At 46.0% G+C, this 23,129-nt stretch overlaps 1 protein-coding gene across 4 annotated transcripts in view; it reads left to right on the forward strand.

The window, feature by feature from the left end:
- The window catches only part of DIAPH2 (diaphanous related formin 2), an 829,633-nt gene that overhangs the window by 203,970 nt on the left and 602,534 nt on the right, over nucleotides 1–23,129 (forward strand). For all 4 annotated transcript variants that reach the window (XM_075008062.1, XM_075008063.1, XM_075008060.1 and 1 more), the window contains 2 exons: nucleotides 6,063–6,167; nucleotides 12,962–13,249. In XM_075008062.1, coding sequence (XP_074864163.1) covers nucleotides 6,063–6,167; nucleotides 12,962–13,249 — 393 coding nt within the window. The remainder of the gene's footprint in view (nucleotides 1–6,062; nucleotides 6,168–12,961; nucleotides 13,250–23,129) is intronic.

The raw sequence follows: 23,129 nt of genomic DNA on the forward strand, positions 1-23,129 counted from the left end.
ATATATACTGTCATATAAGTAGTAGAAACTATGGCTTTATTTTTTTATTTTTTCTCTTTTCACTGATGTAATGCACTAAAATTTTCCTTTGAGTTTTGAGAGGTGTTCAAGTAATTCCACTAATTTTAGTCTTCAGGGAGTTGCTTTGGTATAAAGCAAAAGATGGAACTTTCAGTCTTATTTCTCATGAGAATTAGTGCATGATTAACTGAACTGGTTGTTCTCTGGATTCCCTTCCCTTAGTGTTCCTGGATTAAGTACAGTGATGTTGTTTCTGGAGAATGAACATCTCTGCACAGGATGTGGGCTACATTCAGACAATTATTTTCAGATTTTCCCCTAGTTAACTCTCTTTAGAGTGCAAGAAGAGGCTAGCAATTTAATTTCTCTCTCTTCAGGCTGTGTCTAGAGCCTTATCTTTTCAGTTCTGCAAGGTAAAGTTAAATCAGTTTCAATAGGAAAATGAAGTAGATCTCAAGTTTCTTTAGTGTTGTGACTCTGCTGGTGATCACTACATATCTTTTGTAATGTCAACAAAATGCCTATATTCCATCAGTGATAGTAAACAGTTAAGAGAAGATTCCAGTTCAATCGCAAACATATTCTTACACTGCTATCTCAGAATGAGTATTTCTTAAATGTTAGCCTTCATAATTGAGTATCTTTCTGAAGATGTCAGTCATGTTACAATAAAGAACCAATAGCAATTATTTGCCTTTCTCATTATTGGGAATAGCTTGTCAGGCTTTTCAGTTATTTCCAGGTGAAGCATTCCACTTAGGTTGCTTGCTTCTTCAGAAAATTTGGTAGTTCTCTGAGCAATTTTGTTTTCTCAGAGTTGGTGCTAGTGTTTTTTCCCCAGATCCCCCTTGGAGAAGTACCCTTTGTGTAATTCAGAAGGTACTTGACTTACATCAAGAAGATACTAACATGGCTCTCTCTCTGATACTTGACTTACATCTGACATTGACACTGCACTCATTGACATTGACACTGAACTCATCGTAAAGGTAAATGGGAGCTGTAAAGTTTCCATATATCGGGTCTTACAGTAAGAGAATATTGAGTGCTGGATATCGAATTGATCAGAACAACATTTGATTGATGGACCTGGCTTCAGAGTCCTCCCAATTTGAAACACAACATATATTCTGGAGTATATTGGACACATGAACTTAAAACTGAGCTGAAGTGAAGGCGAAAAAGGAATTTTAATGGTTACTTTTTAAAAAAACTTGACTGAAGGTGGATGAAATAAAATCTTGTATTAGAATAAAAGTAGTTTTAGTATGAAATTTAAAACAGGTCATATTTCTTTGCCTCTTGGTATGTTGGGGCCCAAAAGCACGTCCACCTCAAACATGACCTTATTAAAGTTTTTGGTGAGAGGGAACTTAGCACCATGAGCTACAGGCATGCATTTTCACTGTATATTAATTGTATATTTAGGAAGAATGTGCCAGTGCGTGGACATAGCTGCTAATATGCAAAGTGGCCTCATCTGTCAGATTAGACATGAAAGCATTGTTTGGAAATCAAAATCTACGAGAATGTAGATCTTTATGAAGAACCCAAGTTTTCTATCTTACCTATGGATCTACGCCATTTACTTCTGTCAATGATTTTTAAGTTTTATAAATACAAAACAATAGAACTACACATCACTTCTTTTAAGTTATTCAATCTGTAGAAGTGATGATGGTAATTTAAAACAATATTGTTAATCATCAACAATGAGAGACTGTACTTTATCTTCAGTTACATTATTTTAATTGTAATTGGGAACATGTTAGCTGTGTCTACACTTGCACGAAATATCGAAATATGTGGCCCTCTTTTGGAAGAAGAGGAGGAGCTTCCACACACGTAACACCTTCTTTCAAATGAAACTTGAAGCAACAGGGTGCTGACTTCGAAATCTGAACCCCAATCCCGTCTCAGGAAGATATCCCCTTTCGAAAAACTAACTCAAAAGATCAGAGGGGTAGCCGTGTTAGTCTGGATCTGTAGAGCAACGAAGGGTCCTGTGGCACCTTATAGACTAACAGAAAAGTTTAGAGCATGAGCTTTCGTGAGTTAAGAAGTGAGTTAACTCACTTCTTCTTCAGAGTTAACTCTGAAGAAGTGAGTTAACTCACGAAAGCTCATGCTCTAAACTTTTCTGTTAGTCTATAAGGTGCCACAGGACCCTTCGTTGCTCAACTCAAAAGAGTACACCTGTAGGCGCTCCACAGCCCTCTCTATAGAAAGAGGGGTCCATCATGATGCCAGTCAGATGGAGTGCAGGGCCACTCCAGCTAGCAGCAACCAGGTCATGATCCCTGCGTCTGGCCACCCTTAAAGCAGTACAGATGCAGGAACCCCATGTCAGGAAGCTGAGAGTGTGCTATGAGCAGCCCCAGCATGAGCTCCAGCAGCATGCCCTCTGCACAGCCCCAGAGCAGCATTATGTACCAATGGCTAGCAGCCAGCCCTTGCAGGTGCTCCAGGACCCCATCTCTGAGCTGTCGCAGGACTCCCAGGGTCCCAGGAGTGAGAAGAAAAAAATGTCTCCCTGCTGGATGGAATGGGAGCTGAGGGACCTTCTGGAAAGAGGAGGAGGCCCTCTATGAGGTGGGTGTCAAGCAGTGAAATGTCACTGCATTCACCCCCCTGGCCCGGGGCCTCCTCAGGAGGGGCCACCCAGAGCGTAATGCTAAGGAAGTATGCTTGAAAGTTTAAAGAACCGCCGCATGGCTATGTCTGGGCCTGGGCCCAGGCCAACCACTCCAGGGCAGCTTAAGTCACCTACCCCTATTTTTGGGAGCTACAGGGCATCCTGGGGCCCCAGAATAGCTCCCCACTCCTGGTAGTCCTTGACACCTCGGCAGACAAGCTGGAGGTGGAGGAGAAGCATAGATCGGGAACCCAGGAGGCCAAGGGCATCACTGAGTGGTGGAGTGAAGAGGGAGACGTGACCATCTACATCCCCTCCCACTCGTCCAGCCATGCGACTGGGAGCGGGGCATCCCCGGATGTTGTCAAGGGACCCTCCGGTATGTGCAAGACAGAATGTGCACCCCAGTCTTATGGGGTTGGAGTGATGCACCAGCCAGCTGGCCGCACACAGTACCAGTGGTCTGGGCCTCACGCTTCTTGGCCTGATATATGGCCCAGTGGTGGCCCACCGACAATGACCTGCACCCACCCCGAAGGACAGCTCTGTGAGCCGCATGTAGGGTGCCGGGTGGTCGGGGCTGGACAGCACCTGGGGACCACTTACCTTGGGCTGGGAAACCCCACCCACCCAAGAGGCCACCCAGCAACCAATCCATCAGATGGGATGCCAGCCCTGGGAGGGGGGTGGGAAATGTTGCCCCATGGTCAGGTCGCCCTGGGCCATAATACGGTACTGATACATCCTCCCTTTCTCCAAACAGCTGTACCGTCCGAGGGCCTGGAGAGCCCTGCAATGTCCCTCGTCCTGGGGAGCCCCCTAGTGGATGTGGAAGGCACCCAAGCCCCACCCAACGTAGCATGCCATTGGAACCGTGGGCGGAGGAGGACCCAACCAGCTCACTCCAAACCGAGGTGGCCGAGCGGCACCTCTGGCTTGCTGAGGCTGACCTGGAGTGGCAGAGGGCAGTGTGGAACAGGCTGCTGACCACCCTGGAGGTCATCAGCAGCACCCTCAAGGAGCATGTGGCCAATGTTGCTCACCTCCTCATCCCCCGCTGAGCCTGTTGCCACCCACCTACCAAGCTGCTCCAGCCTTGTCTGCTGGTGCTCCCTGGCCCACCCCATTGAGGACCCCATATCTGGGAGGGCCATCGGGGCTTGCAGCCTACCACCCCAGCCCTGGACTGAGCCCTCCCACCCCTCTCCAGGTTAAGGGCCATCCTGCCCGCCCCTGCCTCCGGTACATTTTTTTGCCCCTCTGTGCATAGTTGAAAGTTAGTTTCCATTCTGTTCATAAATGTTTAATTGGCTTACACCCCCATGTACCCTGCTCTTTGGGGGGGGATTGTGGGTGTCAGATGTTTGGGTGAGGTGCTGGTGGTGGTGGTGTAGGGATGGTGAGGGGTGGATGTGCATGGGGGATGGGTGCAGATGAGGTGGGTGCCTGGCGGCTTGTACCTGGCACTGACCCTGCTGCCCTCCGCCCCAGGGATGCAGCAGGTGCCCACCACCTGGGGCATGTGAAGGACCCCAACCTCATGTGGAGGCACCTCTACTACCCCTTAAGGTGCCCAAAGGTCCACTCCACAGCATTCTGGGCATGACTGAGGCTCAGGTTGAATGCTTCCCAAGTGGGGTCGAGGTAGCCCGTGTAGGGCCGCATGAGACTCATCTGTACGGGGTAGGTGACATCCTGTTTGGGACGAAGATGTCAGCCCCATGTGCTGGCAGAGCCCAGAGTTCCAGAATATGCGGGCATCATGGGTGTGGCTGGCCTAGCCCATATAAATGCCTGTGAACCGTCTCCTTGTGTCCACCCGGGCCTACAGGATCACCGAATGGTAGCCTTTCCTGTTAATATATTAGCCGGTGCTGTGTGCTGGGGCACAGATAGGGGTGTGCGTGCCATCCAAGGTGCCAAAGCAGTTTGGGAATCCCAGTTCTGCGAAGCCCGTGATGATGGCATCTGGCTTCCCCGAGTGGATGACCCTGTGCAACAGCATAGTGTTGAAGGTTGGATCACCTGCACCGGGGGAAGGGGGACATGTGGTCCTGTGAGGGCATGGCAGGCCATCCGCAACCCCATCCCCCCCCCGGCCCCCTGCCTGCCTCCTGCAGCCAAGGGTTCCCCATGGCCCAGCCACGAACTGTTGTGTCATGGAATGTAGGAGTCCATGTTTCCAGATGGCAATTGTGACCTGCTTCTCCAGGGTGAGAGCGGGCCGAGTGCAGGTGTCCTGGTGCCAGAATGTATGGGCAGGCAAGTGGCAGATCTCCTTGAAGGTCTGCCTGGATATGCGGAAGTTCCTGAGCCCTCTTTTGTCATCCCGCTCCCCCTAAGGGAGCTGCTCAGCCACCTGAGTAGCATGGGGGCACCTGTGGCAACGGTGCAGAGCGCAGCCAAGATGAAGATGTCCTCATGCAGGAGCTGCTGCTGAGACTCCATCCTGGAGCATAAGTGGGCTCTGCCAGGCTGGGGATGGCTGGGCAGTTCTCAGATTGTGTGGAGTGGAGGGAGGGACCCTTTTAAGGGAGCGGCTGGCTGTTGGTCCCAGAAGGGCTTGTCGGCCATGGGACCCTATCCGCGGTGTTTCCTGCCTCCCTTCTTTGAAAAGAGTGCCTGGAGCAGTGTGGATGCTCCCTTTCGAAAGAGTGCAGCAGCCCTTCAAAGGGCTGGACTGACCCGTCAATCCACTTTTAACATGTGGTCGCTCCCTTTCGATGGCCACATTTCGACTTCCCTCTTTTGATTTTCACCCCTTCAAAGGGTGCTTATGTGTAGACCCAGTTGTTTTGTTTCTGTTGTGGAGCAAATTACAGTGATCATCCAAGCACACTTTACAGCCAGCAACTTAATATTTGCAGTAATTCAAAATATGGTCATAGATTCTAGGAGAATTGTTATATACATGAGACAAAAGCTTGTTCCAATCAGATGGCTTTACAAATAACTTCTTGGAATTTAAATGTCCCCCGTAGATTTGTTCAACTGACTAATTAGGATGTTTGCAGTTGGTTACCCATAGGCTGTGTTTAGTTTGGTTTGTACTGACCATTGCAGAATATTCAAGTTACTTCTAATATTTCAGCTTCATATTGTTTCAGAGGAAATTGTGTACAAAAGGTGTTGGAAAAAATAACAACTTTAAAAGTTCTGGGTGGGGGGGGAACTTTTCTTCAAGTTTACAGTGACAATTTGTGGTGTAGCTATAGCTGTACATATTGCTGAGAGTTTTTAGTGACTTGAAGATGAGTTTTCTATAGTGTTCCAGTCAGTTATGCAATATAATGAGCCACAAATGCTTCTATTGCTTTATTCATGCTATTGCTTAAAGTTTCCGAAAACTATAGTGTTTAGTGTGAGTATAGACGGATGAATGATTTTATGGTGGTAATCATTGCAGTTTGATGAAGAATTCACAGCTCGACAGGAGGCACAGGCTGAACTTCAGAAACGGGAGGAGAAAATCAAAGAGCTTGAAACCGAAATCCAGCACCTACGAACCCAGGTATGAAAATGAGAGATTGAGATGTGATGTTCTGTCATATTTTGTTCCACATAAAGGTATGTTAGAATGAAAGAAAAATCACCATTAACAGCATTGTGTATAATGATAATTATAAAAAAAAAATTAAATAATTCATACTGATTTTAAAAGTGGAATAAACAGGGTGTTACTTTGTGTATAAGTTTTTTTTTTTTTTCTGCAAGAGCGTGTAGGACAGACTCAAACTTAAGTCCAGAAGGGGACCCTTGTGATAATATAGTCTGTCCTCCACATGTTAGGCAGAAAAAGTGGTCAAAATCTCTGTGTTTCCTCTGACTGACAATATCTAAAGAATACATATTCTTATGCTTCATAACAAATTGTCTATTGAACCTATATTTACTAAAATTGAAGTTACAGAGAAAATTCCATGGTAAAGCATGGTAGTACATTGATTTCATTCATCAGCCAAAGACCTTCCTCACAAATTGCTCCATGAAATCTTGATGAAAGGAAATGGTTTTCTCAACAGATTAGGGTCTCAGTCAGGTGCTGACAATCCAGAGTACATTTTTTCTATCGTGCCAATTTATTGTATGATATATGGCTTTCCAAATATTGATGCACCAGACTTTAACTAGTAGGAGAATCAGCTTTGATGATTATTGCACAGAAATGTCTTATGCCTAAAAATCAGAGCACAAAATAAAACTTTGCTTGCACCCTGAAACATGCTAGATCAGATGAAAACATTACATTATCAATCACTTTGGGACCATTATTTTAGTATAGAACCATTTTCTGGATTACTAGCATTTGAAGAATATCTGAATGGATACTCCACTCACCTTGTAGATGTCTAGACTGTTAAAATACTGGAGGTTCTGCCGGTAAAATGTTTCCCTGAATTACTCAGGTTTAACACTTATAGACTGTGGCCACACTTGGCCAAAACTTGTAAATGGCCATACAAATGGCCGTTTCAAAGATTACTAATGAGGTGCTAACTGAATATTCAGAGCTGCATTAGCATTAAGATGCTTCTGGCCACGGTGCTTTGAAAGCACCGCTTTCAAACACGCGTGGCTACACAGGAGATGCTTTTCGAAAGGACCCTGCACATTTTGAAATCCCCTTATTCCTCTCATGCGCTTTCGAAGCGCTGCAGCTGGAAGTGTCCTAATGCTAATGAGGCGCTGAATATTCAATTCAGCACCTCATTAGTAATCTTTGAAATGGCCATTTGTATGGCCATTTTGAAATTTCGGCCAAGTGTGGCTACAGCCATAGGGTATGCAGGCACTGCAATAAAATTCCCACACCAAGCCCAAGTCAGCTGACGCAGGCCAGGTGTTTTACTGTGGTATAAATAAACGCATATCTTTTTCAGATTTAGTAATGTGTTCTGCAGAGGTACAAGTTAGATTTACTCCCCTTTACCTGCCATTTCTTTAAAGAACAACAAACAAAGGAAGAGAGTATATAAAGCCCAATAGAATTGTAAGTCAAATATTTATAAATAGATTACAGTAAGATAATGAAAAGAGAAGCAAATTTAATGAGTTACTTGCATTTTAAATGGTCAACCCTACTGACTGGGGTTTCAAAATACAGTTATCGAATTGTTTCAGCTGCCAATTGAGTATTTGGCAAGCAGATCCAAAGATATGTGTGTAAATGTGGTCTGCTTACCCTTCAAGATTCTGTATCTAGTATTTGCATATATTGCAACAATTACTAGCAAGTCAGAGGCTGTGGGTCAATTTATGATTTTGCCAGGGTGCCAGTTACGTTTTAGAATGGAATTCTAACAAAATGGATTTGTCATTAATTACCATTTTTTAGGGAGTCAAAGGAGCATTAGCTACTACTTTAAAGGCTGGATTCCTTTCAAATCAACAGTAGCTTGAACAATATTTCTCAAGTCATGGCACTTGTTTATTCTTTATTAAGCAGCATAACCAATTGTGCGAGCTGTGTATTCAATACAGTCTTACAAGCAGTTATGACAGTAGAACTGAGCATTAGCAGCTACATGAAGGAACAGTGTAAATTTATTATTTAGGTATGATCATGAATTTTCAACTCTTTGGTGTGTATGATATTTATCACCCTTCTAAGGATGTCCATATCTAAAAGGCATTTTGAAGAGTGCAGTTCTTCAAGTCATGGCCTCATATGTGTGCCTACTGTGGTTATGCATGCATACCATGCACAGCACGTTTTCAGCAGCAGTGTCTGTTGACATTTACATATATTGTATATTATTTTGTTCTTACAAGCAAGATGCGTGGACAGATAAAAGACAAGGTCTGTCTCCACTGGACCTGTAAGGTGGAATATCCAGCTGGAGAAGACATATATGCACTAAAAATTAGAAGTATAGCTGTGGCTTTCTGCGAGGGTACTAGCCAAATAAACACCTGCATAGGGATGTACTCCTTGAAGCCCTTTAAAACTTGACTATTGAGGGTTTGGAGTTAGAGCATCATGGGAGAATACCGCCACTCTTCTCCACAGTCTCATCCATAGAGCCAAATGCCAGGTTAACTTCATACAGATGTAAAATTGCTTATCCTCTCAATCCTAGGCAGTGTGTTCAGGGGGACTTTTTGTGACACAGTGGGTTCATGTTGCAGGCAATCTGGTCATTGAAGTCCATGGTGTATGTAAATGCCACTGTTTGCATTGTGTAACTGTAGTGCAAGGAGCCCAATGAATAAGTCAGTACAGGGCTAGCCAATGATTTTTTTGTTAAGATCTGAAAACCACCCTCAGTATGTTAAAATTTGATTAACACTGAAAAAAGTTGGGGAAAGTGGTCTGTTAACCATGTGTTTCTGAATTCTTTCTCTGTCTTGATACATTCTGACACTCTTGTCTTGATAACTGATCCTGGACAAATGCAAAATAGAAAAAGAAATCTCTTGACTAACAGAGGTGCTGGATTAAGAAGCATGTTATAAATGGGAGTGCAGTGCCTAAGTGTCCTTTGTTGTTGAAAATCTCCCCCACCTGGTTAGTGTTAGTAATGTGTGTAGGAAGTACTAATGTTGTTGTTTTTCCCCCTCCTCCCTGCTCCCCCGCGTGTCCTGGAACACCTCTATTGTAAGTGGCTAATAGATAGAAGCAGTTCATCAGGGTTAGCTCCTGTTAAGATGCCAGTGCTTTATTCGTATGTTTGCAGGCATGGCTGCTTGCAGCTTCAATTGCCCACAGATCGTAGTTCCCAGCCAATGGGAGTTTGCAGCATTTATGTAGCATAAATCGGGATGCCACTTCCCAGAGCTCCCATTTGCTGACAATTTTTGTTTATTTAAAATATTTTTACCCCACCTCTCTAGTTTAAATATTTGAGGCAGCTTACAATTTTTGTAAAACTATAAAAATATATAAAAAGACTTAAAAATACAGGAATGCAAAAGGACATAAAACCTACTAAAACATCTCAAAAGAAGGCGCGCGCACACAAACTCAAGCACCAATAAAATCACAAGTAAAAAAGGGTGGCTTTAGCCTGGCGCCCAAACAATGTCAGCCTTGGTACCATGTGAATATCCCAGGGGAAGAGAATTCCACAACCTGGGAACAAAGGCTGAGAAGGCCCTGCTCCATGGTGATGTTAATGTTATCTTCCCAACTGGGGGAACAGTGAGCAGAGCCTCCCCAGCTGACCTCAGTCCCTGGACAGGTTCATATGCGAAAAGACAGTCCTTTAAATGGCATGGACCCAACCCATTTAGGACTTTGTAAGTCATATCCAATACCTTAAGTTGTGCACAGAAACGCAGTGGAAACCAGTGCAGCTGCTTTAGCTGCCCTGCTTGTCACACATTCATTCAGCGTGAGTCTCACATGCACCGGTCCAGGAGAATTAACAGGAATGCACTTCCCCTGTCTATCTCTGGGTGTAGATCATCCACCAGGGAGACCAAGGTAGTTTCAGTTCCAAAACCTGGCCTAAAGCCAACCTGAAATGGATCTAAATAGTCTGGTTCTTCCAACAGTGCCTGAAGGTGGAATGCTACCACTCGCTTGAGCGCCTCGTGAGTGGAATATTAGCAAGTAGGTGATAGTCATTCAAATCAAGTGGGTCCAGAGAGGGCTTTTTAAGTAGCGGTTTTATCACTGCTTCTTGCAAGGCAGCTGGAACTATAGCAGATCTAAAAGAAATATTAATAATCCTCTGGACCCCACCAGTGATCTCTGCCCAGCTAGATTTAATAAGCCTGGAAGGGCAAGGGTCGAGTGAGCATGAGTTGGATGCATTCCTCCAAGCTCCTTGTTCACATTCTCAATCTACCATAACTGAAACTGTTCTGAAGAACAGCAACTGAATGTTATGCTCAACACTTTCTGTACCCCACTTACATAGCAACCAGAGTCCAAGTCAGATCAAATGTGAGCGATCTTAGCTGCAAAGAGCTTTGCGAACTGATCACAATGGGAAGCCAGAATTGCCTCCATTTTGTTATAAGTGCCAGACTGTAAGAGGCCCCCCATCGTGTGAAACAGTTTTGCCGTTTGCAGATGCAATACGGATGGAAATATAACTTTTCTTCGCTGTCAACATAGCTATGGAGTATGCTTGCAGTTCAGCTCTAACCCCCCATTGGTCGGACTCAGGTCTAGTTATCCTGCAGCAGTATTCTAGCTGTTGCAGAGATTGTTTTAGTGCCATCACCTCCCCAGATAACCAGGGAACAAACTTGGCTTGACTAGCTTGAAGAGGGTGCTGACGGGCAATCATGTCATCTTCCTGGACTACCCCAGTGTTCCATATATTGACTAGGGCATTGACAGCATCATTTGCCATAAGAGCTGAGTAATCTCTCAGGCATCTCAGGCCCTTTGGGTCCATCAGCCTCCAAGGGTGAACCATCTTAATTAGTCCCCAGCCTCTGCAGAGGGTAAAGTCAGCAGTCTAAATTTGACAAGGTAGTGATCAGTCCATGACAAAGGGAGTGAAACCACATCCCTCATCCCAAGAACTCCATCACCTTTAGTCCAAAAGACTAGATTGAGCGTATGACCTGCAACAGGAATGGGGGCTGTTATGTCTTGGGATAGTCCTAACGTTGTCATAATATCCATAAAATCTCAGTCTGGTCCAGATAGGACAGCCTCATCATGATCATTAAAGTTCCCCAAGACCAAAAGCTTTGGGGTCCTCAAAACCATGTTTGAGACAACCTCAGTCAGCTCATGCAGAACATCTGCTGTACAACAAGGTGGACAATATACAAGTAGAACACCCAGCCTATCCTGGCCACCCAAAACCAGGTACAAGCACTCAAGTCTAACACTTAATTGAACCAAAGCCCTGGTCATTGTGATTGTAGCCAGGTAGACAATTGCCACCTCACTTCCCCGACCATCGTGCTATGGCTGTTGCTGTATTGAGAACCCAGCCAGGCACAACTGGAAAAGGTCAACAACTCTCTCCACTCACAGCCAAGTCTCAGTAATACAAGCCAAGTCATCTGCTTCATCCAGGATTAAATTACGGATGGTCATTGTCTTGTGGGGTACCAATATGGCATTCAGCAACAGCACCCTCAAGGTTGATGGCCAGGTGTGAAGGTTCCCAGAGTCTCTGAGGCTAGAAGCAGGACCAGAACAAGGAATTGTACACAACTGTCAAAACCTCGTTCCTTACAGCTGGCCAGTCCTTATCTTATTACCATATCTCTCCCCATAGTGCTAACTCAACTGTTCTTCTTAGCCACCCCATCTGTGCTTAAACACAAAAAAAAAAAAAAAAAAAGAGACCCACCCTTTCTTCTGTGAAATTCAGTATGGGCAGGAAGTGGGGACTTCCTCTCACCAAGAACCTTCCCCTGCTCTCACCAGGGACTGAATAGGCCACCGCACAAACAAGTGTACTTCTCTCACCAGCACACAAACACACACATGAAGATTACAGTTTATCACACAACCACCACAACATGCCCCCTTTGGCTCACCCCTTAGGAACGGCAGCCTCCTGGCTTGAAGCCCGTCCCTGGTAATGGCTGTATGCAACACCTGCAGCTTCAAGTTCTTAGTCCTAATGGTCAGGCCTCTTTCCCAGGAGATACTGCAGCAACAGCATGGCAAGGTCTTTCCTCCAATCAGGGCTGGGGAAGATGTTAGTCCTTATTCCCAGCCCTCATGCTTTCCAGCTCCTTCTAAGGAGGGAATGGTGAACTGCGGCCAACGGGACCTGCAAGTGGCTGTACCTGTGGACATGCATGTAAATCAAGTGTCAGCAACCTGTCAGGAGCTAACACAGTGATCTACGTCCTGCCTCCTCCCGCTTATTTCCTGTCCCTGGTCTAGATAAACTAACTTTTATGTGGGAACTGTTTATGTAATCATGACAATAGTGGAAAATACTAAGATATTCATTTGTGTGGTAGCTATAAGGACTGTTGCACTGCATACAATTTGTACTGGGGTAATATGCAGCAACTGCTCATTAAGTAAGGAACCCTAGCATTTTTACTGATAGAGCAAATGCCAATTAATGTCATTATCTGCAACTGATTCATTCAAAGCCCTGCTAAGTAGAAGGGGAGAAATATGATAATCTTAGATACCAGTAGGGTTGGGAAATGCTTATATTTTAAAGTTCAAAATGACTTGTCATAAATATACAGTATGTTTTAAAAACAATTTTTTTCTGAATACTTATATATGCTGAGAAATGCTGTGTTTATTGTTATCCTGAAGTAGAGACAGATCTGACTTGGAAATAGCCTGTTCTGTTTAAGTTATTAAAGCTATTTTTAGAATTAAAAAAAAAACAAAACCTCATCCTTCTTAAATTTCAGAATCCACCACTTCCATCTGCTCAGCCTGCACCAGGGGCTCCACCTCCCCCACCACCACCTCCACCTCCTCTTCCAGGCTGTGGGGTTCCACCACCGCCACCACCTCCACCTCCTTTGCCTGGAGGAAGTGTACCTCCACCACCACCTCTGTTTGGTGGACCTCCATTACCACCGCCTCTTGGGGGCCTACCTCCTCCTCCAGGAGCTCCAGCATCGCTGCCTTATGGAATGAAGGAAAAGAAAAAGTATAAGCCTGAAGTATCTATGAAGAGAATTAACTGGTCAAAGGTACATACATATTTTTCTCTTCATTTTTTAAAAGGTCAGAGAAAATTAGGTGAAAATTAGGTTTCCACAAACTATATACACGACAACTAGAAGCAACCTTCTGAGGGTTCAGTCTGTTTGTGCTGTTCCCAGGGGCTAGAACAGAGAAGTTTGTGGGAGGCATGATTTGGGGATGTTGCAGTTTTTGGAAAGTGGATTGTAGTTCCAGCACATCATGGGTTGTGACTTTCACTCCTGCCCTTCTCCAGAGTATAATATACATATTTGGTTGCTTTGGCTGTGTTCTGTTTCTCAGGGTTTACCTTCACTAATCTTGATAGTTTTAGGTCTTAAACTATTCATGTTTCAAAAAGTTTTCTTGATCGCCCCCCCGCCCCCAAATTTAGAGGAAACAGCCTTTAATATTTTTGTCAATTATGTATACAAGCCTCTATTACAATAATTTTGTGACTGAAAGATAAGGATTTTTAAAAAAATCACTTCCAGCATCTGTCACGGGGTGTAATTGCTCCTCTTCTCCCTTCACCCCCTGCACACACGGCCATTATTTGAGTACAGTGTGTATAACATTCTTTGCCTCTGTTTTCCTCCTTGAGGTTGCTGTCTTCAGTTTTCTAGACAGCAGCCTGTGCTAGTCCTCTGCCCAGCTGATAACAAATGTAACTTTTTCAGAGTAGTGAAGATCCAGTGTCCCAATCAAAAACCTACCTTTAGTTCTTCAAGGTTTCTGTTCAGCCTGCCATATGGAAGGGGTTGGGAACAGGACCCAGAGATGTCTTTTAGAGTCCTTTCTCCTGCTCTGATGTAGAGCACTTGGGCACAGTCTTGTTCCTCTGTCTTATTGTTCTCAGCTCCTTGCTGGGTTTGTGCTTTGTCTTTCTCTGCTCTGGTATAGAGCCCTCTTTTGGGGCTTTCCACCAAAGGCCAGGCAATCCATATGAGTTTCTGCACCAAATGGATCTCATTCAGGCCTTTCCGAAGATCCAGATGTTCCTTAATCTGTTTTCTGACTCTTAGTCCTGCCACCTCAGGCTGAGAAGCAGCTAACTAATTAAACTAGAGGTATGACTGGCTCCATCTCTAGTAAAAGAGTGAGTCACCCTTGATAGTATAACTTTAAAATCAGGTTCTTGTCATTAAAGTGGAAACTTGATGAATGGTCTATGGTTTTATTCTGCATTAAGGAGTGTGTGGCGAAAGGAAATACATCAAATTACAGGCCTTTGTGACCTGACCAGTGCTGGATAAGAGAATTTGCCAGACTACAGAAGGTTGATGTTGTCTAGCAGCATTACCAACACTTCCACTGCTTACTGGCCTCTTAGAAGACATTTGGGGTAAATTACAGCTTAATCACAACACAGAACATTGAGAACCAGGGCTGGTAGCTATGGCATCATGGGAAACTTGTCCACACCCATCCAGCTAACTAAAATCATTCTGGATTGTGGATGTTGCTGGACAAGAGAGTTCTGGGTTAGCATGGTTCAACATGTATAAGCAACCTAAAAACAGGATATATTCATGTAACTTGTGAAAATGGTGGCCTGCTTAGCTAAAAATTGATTTTTTTCATAGCTTTTCATTGTGTTACTTGTCAACAGTTGCACAGAATACCCTTTAACAATATTTGTCCCGTAACTGTCACTGTGAAAGCTAAACTATTTATCTAAAAAGACACTGTGACTTGCAAAGTCTATCAAATATGTTGAAAAAGCAAGTATTAGAGAAGTCTGTTCTTTACTGTAGCTATTGGAAAAAGACTTAGCTGTTCCCATCTTAATTTCAATGATTTTTAGCTACCTATTTCTGAACAGGTGTACTACCCTGTGACAAGTTTTCATTTTCAGTGTCAGAAGAGCATGAAAGTTGTTTAATTGTATGTACACTCAGAGCAGAATTCCTGCTTTAAAATGGAAGATGTGAAACTAAGTCTTAAAGATACCATATAAAGTGTAGAGTTTAATAATTAAACTTGCTTTAATTGTGGGATATTTGTCAAATAATTGCATCAGAAAAGTAATAATGGACTTCTGTTAATTGTAGAGATTTGGAAAAGAGAGAAAAAGCCTATTTGTTAGAGGAAAAAAATGATGGATCGATATAAACATATCAGTATTATATTATGTCTGCCAATTTTTGCTGCAGGTATGTTAGTCTTTAGAGTGGGTCTGCTAGAATTTGCAATAGATGCCTGCTATTGCAGGATCTGCAATTTCTGCACTACTGCAACTTAAGTAGGGCCATAAATATAACACATCATTTCAATTTTAAATATATTTATGTTTAGATTACAAAATATACAATATTTTATTTGTTTGATAATGTAACATGATAGATCATTTTAGCTACACATGAAATCATTATGTAACTATCCTTAATGATAAGTATGATCATGATAAGCAAATAAAGGAGGAAAAAGCGGGGGGGGCGGGCAAGGAATGGTTGTGTAAACCTTTGAGAACATACACAATCCGTTCTGTGGGCTTTACAGAAAGCAGTGTTTGAATGCTTTTTAGTATGCTTGTTAGGTCTACAGAGTGCTTTAGAGTATGTGTATAAAATTGAATGTTTTGTGTACTGGAGGTGCTCTCCTATACACCCTACCATTGCTCAGTAAATAATAATTCCCTCTGTGTATAGTAGATTATCATAATTAGTCCACATTATACTAATTGTTGAGATTTAAATAGAAGACATTATGAAAAAGTGTTGAGATGGAGGATGAACATTGTTGTAAAAAATAAGCTTAGTTAAGATTGAAAAAAAAAGTTTGCTGCTGGAGGTATAAATATTCTTGTGGCCAAACAGTAAAACATACGCATGCCCTCTAACTTATTGCTGTGTTGTGTTTTTGAGAGAACATAAGAATGGCCATACTGGGTCAGACCAAAGGTCCATCCAGCCCAGCATCCCATCTGCCGACGGTGGCCAATGCCAGGTGCCCCAGAGAAGGAGAACAGAAGACAATGATCAAGTGATTTATCTCCTGCCATCCATCTCCTGCCCTTGTTCTGAAGGCTAGGGCACCATACTTTATCCCTGGCTAATAGCCATTTATGGACCTAACCTGCAAAAATTTATCAAGCACTTTTTTAAACCCTAATAGAGTCCTGGCCTTCACAGCCTCCTCGGGCAAGGAGTTCCACAGGTTGACTGTGCGCTGTGTGAAGAAAAATTTCCTTTTATTAGTTTTGAACCTACTACCCATCAATTTCATTTGGTGTCCCCTAGTTCTTGTATTATGGGAAGAGGTAAATAATTTTTCTATATTCACTTTCTCCACACCATTCATGATTTTATATACCTCTATCATATCGCCCCTCGATCGCCTCTTTTCCAGACTGAAAAGTCCCAGTCTCTCTAGCCTCTCCCCATATGGGACCCGTTCCAAGCCCCTAATCATCTTAGTCGCCCTTTTCTGAACCTTTTCTAATGCCAATATATCTTTTTTGAGGTGAGGAGACCACATCTGCACGCAGTACTCAAGATGTGGGCGTACCATAGTTTTATATAGGGGAAGTATGATATCTTTTGTCTTATTATCGATCCCCTTTTTAATAATTCCTAACATCCTATTTGCTTTACTAACTGCTGCTGCACACTGCGTGGATGTCTTCAGAGAACTATCCACTATAACTCCAAGATCCCTTTCCTGATCTGTCGTAGCTAAATTTGACCCCATCATGTAGTACGTGTAATTTGGGTTATTTTTTCCAACATGCATTACCTGACACTTACCCACATTAAATTTCATCTGCCATTTTGCTGCCCAATCACTCAGTTTGCTGAGATCTTTTTGTAGTTCTTCACAATCCCTTTTGGTTTTGACTGTCCTGAACAACTTGGTGTCATCTGCAAACTTTGCCACCTCACTGCTTACCTCATTTTCTAGATCATTGATGAACAAGTTGAACAGGATCGGTCCCAGGACTGACCCCTGGGGAACACCACTAGTTACCCTCCTCCATTGTGAAAATTTACCATTTATTCCCACCCTTTGTTTTCTGTCTTTTAACCAATTCCCGATCCATGAAAGGACCTTTCCTCCTATCCCATGACCACCTAATTTACATAAAAGCCTTTGGTGTGGGACCGTGTCAAAGGCTTTCTGGAAATCTAGGTATATTATGTCCACTGGGTGCCCCTTGTCCGCATGTTTATTAACCCCTTCAAAGAATTCTAATAGATTAGTTAGACACGGCTTCCCTCTGCAGAAACCATGCTGACTTTTGCCCAACAATTCGTGCTCTTCTACGTGCCTTGCAATTTTATTCTTTACTAGTGTTTCTACTAATTTGCCTGGTACTGATGTTAAACTTATCGGTCTATAATTGCCAGGGTCTCCTCTAGAGCCTTTTTTAAATATTGGCCATCTTCCAGTCATTTGGTACCAAAGTGGATTTAAAGGATAGGTTACAAACCACTGTTGTTAACTCCGCAAATTCACATTTGAGTTCTTTCAGAACCCTTGGGTGAATACCGTCTGGTCCTGGAGACTTGTTACTATTCAGCTTATCAATTAACTCCAAAACCTCCTCTAATGTCACTTCAATCTGGGAGAGTTCCTCAGATTTGTCACCTAAAAAGGCTGGCTCAGATTTAGGAACCTCTGTAACATCCTCAGCCGTGAAGACTGAAGCAAAGAAATCATTTAATTGCTCCGCAATGGCACTGTCTTCCTTGATCGCTCCTTTTATATCTTTATCGTCCAAGGGCCCCACTGCTTCTTTAGTGGGCTTCCTGCTTTTAATGTATTTAAAAAACATTTTACTATCGTTTTTTGAATTTTTGGCTAGCTGTTCCTCAAAATCTTTTTTGGCTTTTCTTATTACATTATGACACTTAATTTGGGAGTGTTTATGTTCCTTTCTATTTTCCTCACTAGGATTTGACTTCCACTTTTTAAAAGCTGCCCTTTTCTCTCTCACTGCCTTTTTAACATGGCTGTTTAGCCATGGTGGTTCTTTGTTAGGTCTCTTACTGTGTTTTTTTATTTGGGGTATACATTTAAGTTGGGCCTCTAGTATGGTGTCTTTAAACAGTTTCCATGCAGCTTCCAGGGATTTTAGTTTAATTACTCTACCTTTTAGTTTCTGTTTAACTAGCTTCCTCATTTTAGTGTAATTCCCCTTTTTGAAATTAAATGCCAGAGTGTTTGACCGCTGCGGTGTTCTTCCCAACACAGGAATATTAAAAGTTATTATATTGTGGTCACTATTTCCAAGCGGTCCAGTAACAGTTACCTCTTGGACCAGATCCTGCGTTCCAGTCAAGACTAGATCGAGAATCGACTCTCCCCTTGTGGGTTCCTGTACTAGCTGCTCCAAGAAGCAGTCATTTAAGGCATCAAGACATTTAATCTCTGAATCCCATCCTGAGGTGACATGTACCCAATCAATATGAGGATAATTGAAATCTCCTATTATTACTGTGTTTTTTATTTTGATAGCCTCTCTAATCTCCCTTAACATTTCAGCATCACTATCACTGTCCTGGTTAGGTGGTCGGTAATATATTCCTAATGCCATATTCATATTAGAGGAATGAATTGTTATCCATAATGATTCTATGGAACATTTTGATTCCTTTAGGATTTTTGCTTCATTTGATTCTATATTATCCTTCACACATAGTACCACTTCGCCACCCGCACGACCTGTTCTATCTTTCCGATATAATTTATATCCCGGTATGATAGTGTCCCACTGATTGTCCTCATTCCACCATGTTTCTGTGATGCCTATTATGTCAACCTCCTCCTTTGATATGAGGTACTCCAGTTCACCCATCTTATTAGACAGACTCCTAGCATTTGTGTAAAAGCACGTTAAAAAACTACCACTATTTATATGTCCGCCTTTCACAGACGCGTTGGATTTTTTTATATGCGATTGTTTTGCATCTGATCTTGCCCATATATTATTTCCCACGTTCCCTATCTGACTAACTTCTAGGGAATCCCTATCTATGGAGCCTCGTGTAAGAGAAGTCTCCGTCAGATCCAGGTGCTCCCCCGCACCAATCGGCTTTCCCCCACCTCTTAGTTTAAAAACTGCTCTACGACCTTTTTAATGTTTAATTCCAGCAGTCTGGATCCACCTTGATTTAGGTGGAGCCCATCATTCCTGTATAGGCTCCCCCTACCCCAAAAGTGTCCCCAGTTCCTAATAAATCTAAACCCCTCTTCCCTACACCATTGTCTCATCCACGCATTGAGACTCTGAAGTTCTGCCTGTCTATCTGGCCCTGCGCGTGGAACTGGAAGCATTTTAGAGAATGCCACCATAGATGTTCTGGATTTCAGTCTCTTTCCTAGTAACCTAAATTTGGTCTCCAGAACATCTCTTCTACCCTTCCCTATGTCATTGGTACCAACATGTACCACGACCACCGGCTCCTCCCCAGCACTGCTCATAAGTTTGTCTAGATGTCTCGAGAGATCCGCAACCTTCGCACCAGGCAGGCAAGTCACCATACGGTTCTCCCGGTCATCACAAATCCAACTATCTATATTTCTAATGATCGAATCCCCCACTACTAAAACCTGCTTCTTCCTAACAGCTGGTGCTCTCTCCCCCGGAGGAGTATCCTCGGCACGAGAGGATACAATAGCACGCTCTGGAAGGAGGGTCCCAACTATGGGATGGTTTCCCTCTGCTCCCATTGACTGCTCTCCTTCCCTGAGTAAGAGAGTAAGAGAAGCTATTTCATAGTCAGTGTCGGGATCTGGAGTCAGGCCTTCACCCCTCTTGTAGAAGAAGGAACAGAAGACTGTGCCAGAATCACAGTAGGTTAGGTGTGGGCAATGAATATCTCTTCTCTATATGGCCGCGTCTACACGTGCCGGCTACTTCGAACTAGCCACGCCAACTTCGAAATAGCGCCCGTGACGGCTACACGTGGCAGGCGCTATTTCGAAGTTGACATCGACGTAAGGCGGCGAGACGTCGAAGTCGCTATCCCCATCAGGAGATGGGAATAGCGCCCTACTTCGAGGTTCGAAGTAGGGAACGTGTAGTCGTTGTGCGTCCCGCAAGATCAAAATAGTGGGGTCCGCCATGGCGGCCATCAGCTGAGGGGTTGAGAGACGCTCTCTCCAGCCCCTGAGCTCGATGGTCGCCGTGTGCAGTGGCCCCTTAAAGCACCCCACCCCCTGCCTTCCTGTTCAGGAAGCTGAGAGAGCGTGCAGGCGGCAGCCCAGCCACGCGGCCAGCCTGCACGCTTCTCTGCAGCCAGAACAGCTACCCACCACTGCGATGGCCGCACCCCCCTCTCCAAGGGGAGCCAGGGCTCCCAGACGAGCAGCCAGGCTGGGAAGCGGCAGCGGGGCCCCTCCTGGACGGAGGCCGAGCTTTGGGACCTGCTGGGGCTCTGGAGTGAGGAGGAGGTGCTCCAGGTAATGGGGAGCAAGAGGCGGAACACGGATGCGTTCGCTCGGCTGGCAGAGGGCCTGCCCGCACTCCGGATCACGTCCGCAGTAAAGTGAAGGAGCTGCGGCAGGGTTACGCCCGGGCCCGGGATGCGGCTGGCCGATCTGGGGCTGCCCCCGTCACTTGCCCCTTTTACAGGGAGCTCAGGGACATCCTGGGCCCCCGGCACACCACCTCCCCTCCGGCCATGCTTGATACATTGGCTGATGAGCCCCAGCAGGCCCCGGAGACGGAGTCCGCCCTGGAGGTAAGCCCTGCACCCCGGGGGCCCCCCAGGATCCCACCCCTGGGGCACCGGAGGAGGAGGAGGGGGAGTCCTCCTCCAGTGACGGGGGGCTGCGGATTATCTTGCCCTCGAGGAGCTCCAGCTGGGCGTCCGCCCACCAGGTGTCCCCCGACCGTGGGAGCGGACCATCAGGTATGTACCCCCCTCCCCCGGTGCGCACCCCTGGGGTTGAGGGGTGTGGGTAAGAGATATGACCAGGGCCCTCCACATGCCCAGATGACCATGGCCCCAAGGACAGCAGTGGCATGTCCCTCAGAAGAGTGCATCAGCCCCTGCCCCCCAGCACGACAGTGCCATGTCCCATCCCCGGGGTTGTGGGGAGCAGAACCTAGGGTCCCCTGGGGGGAGGGGGTGGGACACCCATCATCATCATCATCATCAGCAGCAGCAGCAGCAGCAGCAGCAGCAGCAGCATCTCCCGGGGACAGGGATGGGGAACCTGCAGCAGAGGGGTTGGGGGGACAAGGGCCACGGCTCAGGGCCCACACTAACGGTTGTCTCCACTCTTCTTCCCCCCTGTGTTCCACAGCTGCACCATCGGAAGGACTGGAGAGCGCCGGCGAGGTGTCAGTGGTCCCGGAGAGCCCACCGGGGCCATCCCACCAGGCCAGCCCCTCGGCAGAGCACCGACCAGCCCCATGGCGGGGACAACAGTGGAGCCAGCCCTGCTCCTGGACGGCAACGGACCCCCAGATGCTGGCCATCCACTGTCGGCATCTGGAGGTCGCCGAGCAGCATCTGTGGGTGGAGGAGCGGCGCCTTGAACTGCAAGAGCGGGCGCTGGCCTGGCGCCAGGAGGCATGGGGAGCCTTCACGTGTACGTTTGAGCGTATCGCGGACTACCTGGCCCTCCATGTCGCGCCGGCCGCCGCTCTGCCCGCCTTGCCTGCTTCACCTGCTGCTCCATCTGCCGTTGCACCGCCACCGAGGGCCCTTCCTCCGAGGGGGACTTGGGGCCAGCTGACACCCGCTGGCCTTATCTCCTGGTCCGCCCAGCCCCTGGCCAGGGCTGAGGCCGAGGTGCAGATTGTGGCCGCCCACCCCCAGCGCTGGACATTAGTGGGTGTGGGGCCCAGGACGTGGCCTCCCCTTCCCCCTTTGTATATATTCCTCTCAGTTTTATGTTCGTTTGTAAATAGTTTTTATTAGACCCCTGTTGTTATGTGGTTGTTATGATGCTGATACCTGCCCCCCCATGTACATAGTTCTCCCCTTCCTTGTCTTCCCCTTTTTTTCTTTCATCTTATCAGACTTATATATATATATATATGTAATATTTATTCGGCCTGTAAATAGTTAGTTAAGATATTAATAAGGAGAGTTCAACATAGATCTGGTTTTACAAACAAATGTCTGTTTTTATTTTCAAGAAGGGTGGTGGGGGTATGTGCTCTTAGGTGCTCTGTGGTGTGGGCGTAGGGGCAGGGAGTGTTGTGGAGGATGGAGGGGGCAGTGGGGGGCCTGCCAGCGTTCACCCCGCGGCCTCATCGAAATGGGCCCGCAGGGCCTCCCGGGCCCGGGTCCCTTCGGGGTCCACCTGGTGACTGGGGGCAGCGGGTGGCTGCACATCGGCCCTGCTGGCCTCCACAGCCCAGCCCTGAAAGAAGGCCTCTTGCTCTTGCTTGCTCTTGACGAGGTTGTGGAGGGCACTGCACGCGCCCACAATCTGGGGGATGTTGGTGGGGCCCGCATCCAGGCGGGTGAGGAGGCACCTCCAGCACCCTTTGAGGTGGCCAAATGTGTGCTCCACCACCTGGCGCGCGTGGTTCAGGCGCAGGTTTAAGCGCTCCTGGCTGGCTGACAGGTGGCCCGTGTAAGGGTGCATGAGCCAGGGCCGGAGGGGGTATGCCGCATGTGCAATGGCGCAGAGGGGCATGGTGGTGTCCCCCAGAGGGATCTCCCGCTGGGGGATGTAGGTCCCCGCCTCCAGCCGGCGGCACAGGCCCGAGTTCCGGAATACCTGGGCATCGTGGGTGCTGCCAGGCCAGCCCACATAAATGTCCAGGAAATGGCCCTGGCTGTCCACCAAGGCCTGGAGGACCACTGAGTGGTAGCCCTTCCTGTTTAAGTAGCGTCCTCCACTGTGCTCTGGGGCACGGATGGGGATGTGAGTCCCATCCAGAGCCCCGAAGCAGTTGGAGAAGCCCAGGGTGGCAAACCC

Source organism: Carettochelys insculpta, chromosome 13, assembly GCF_033958435.1.
Source record: "Carettochelys insculpta isolate YL-2023 chromosome 13, ASM3395843v1, whole genome shotgun sequence".
In the NCBI taxonomy this organism is placed as follows: Eukaryota; Metazoa; Chordata; order Testudines; family Carettochelyidae; genus Carettochelys; species Carettochelys insculpta.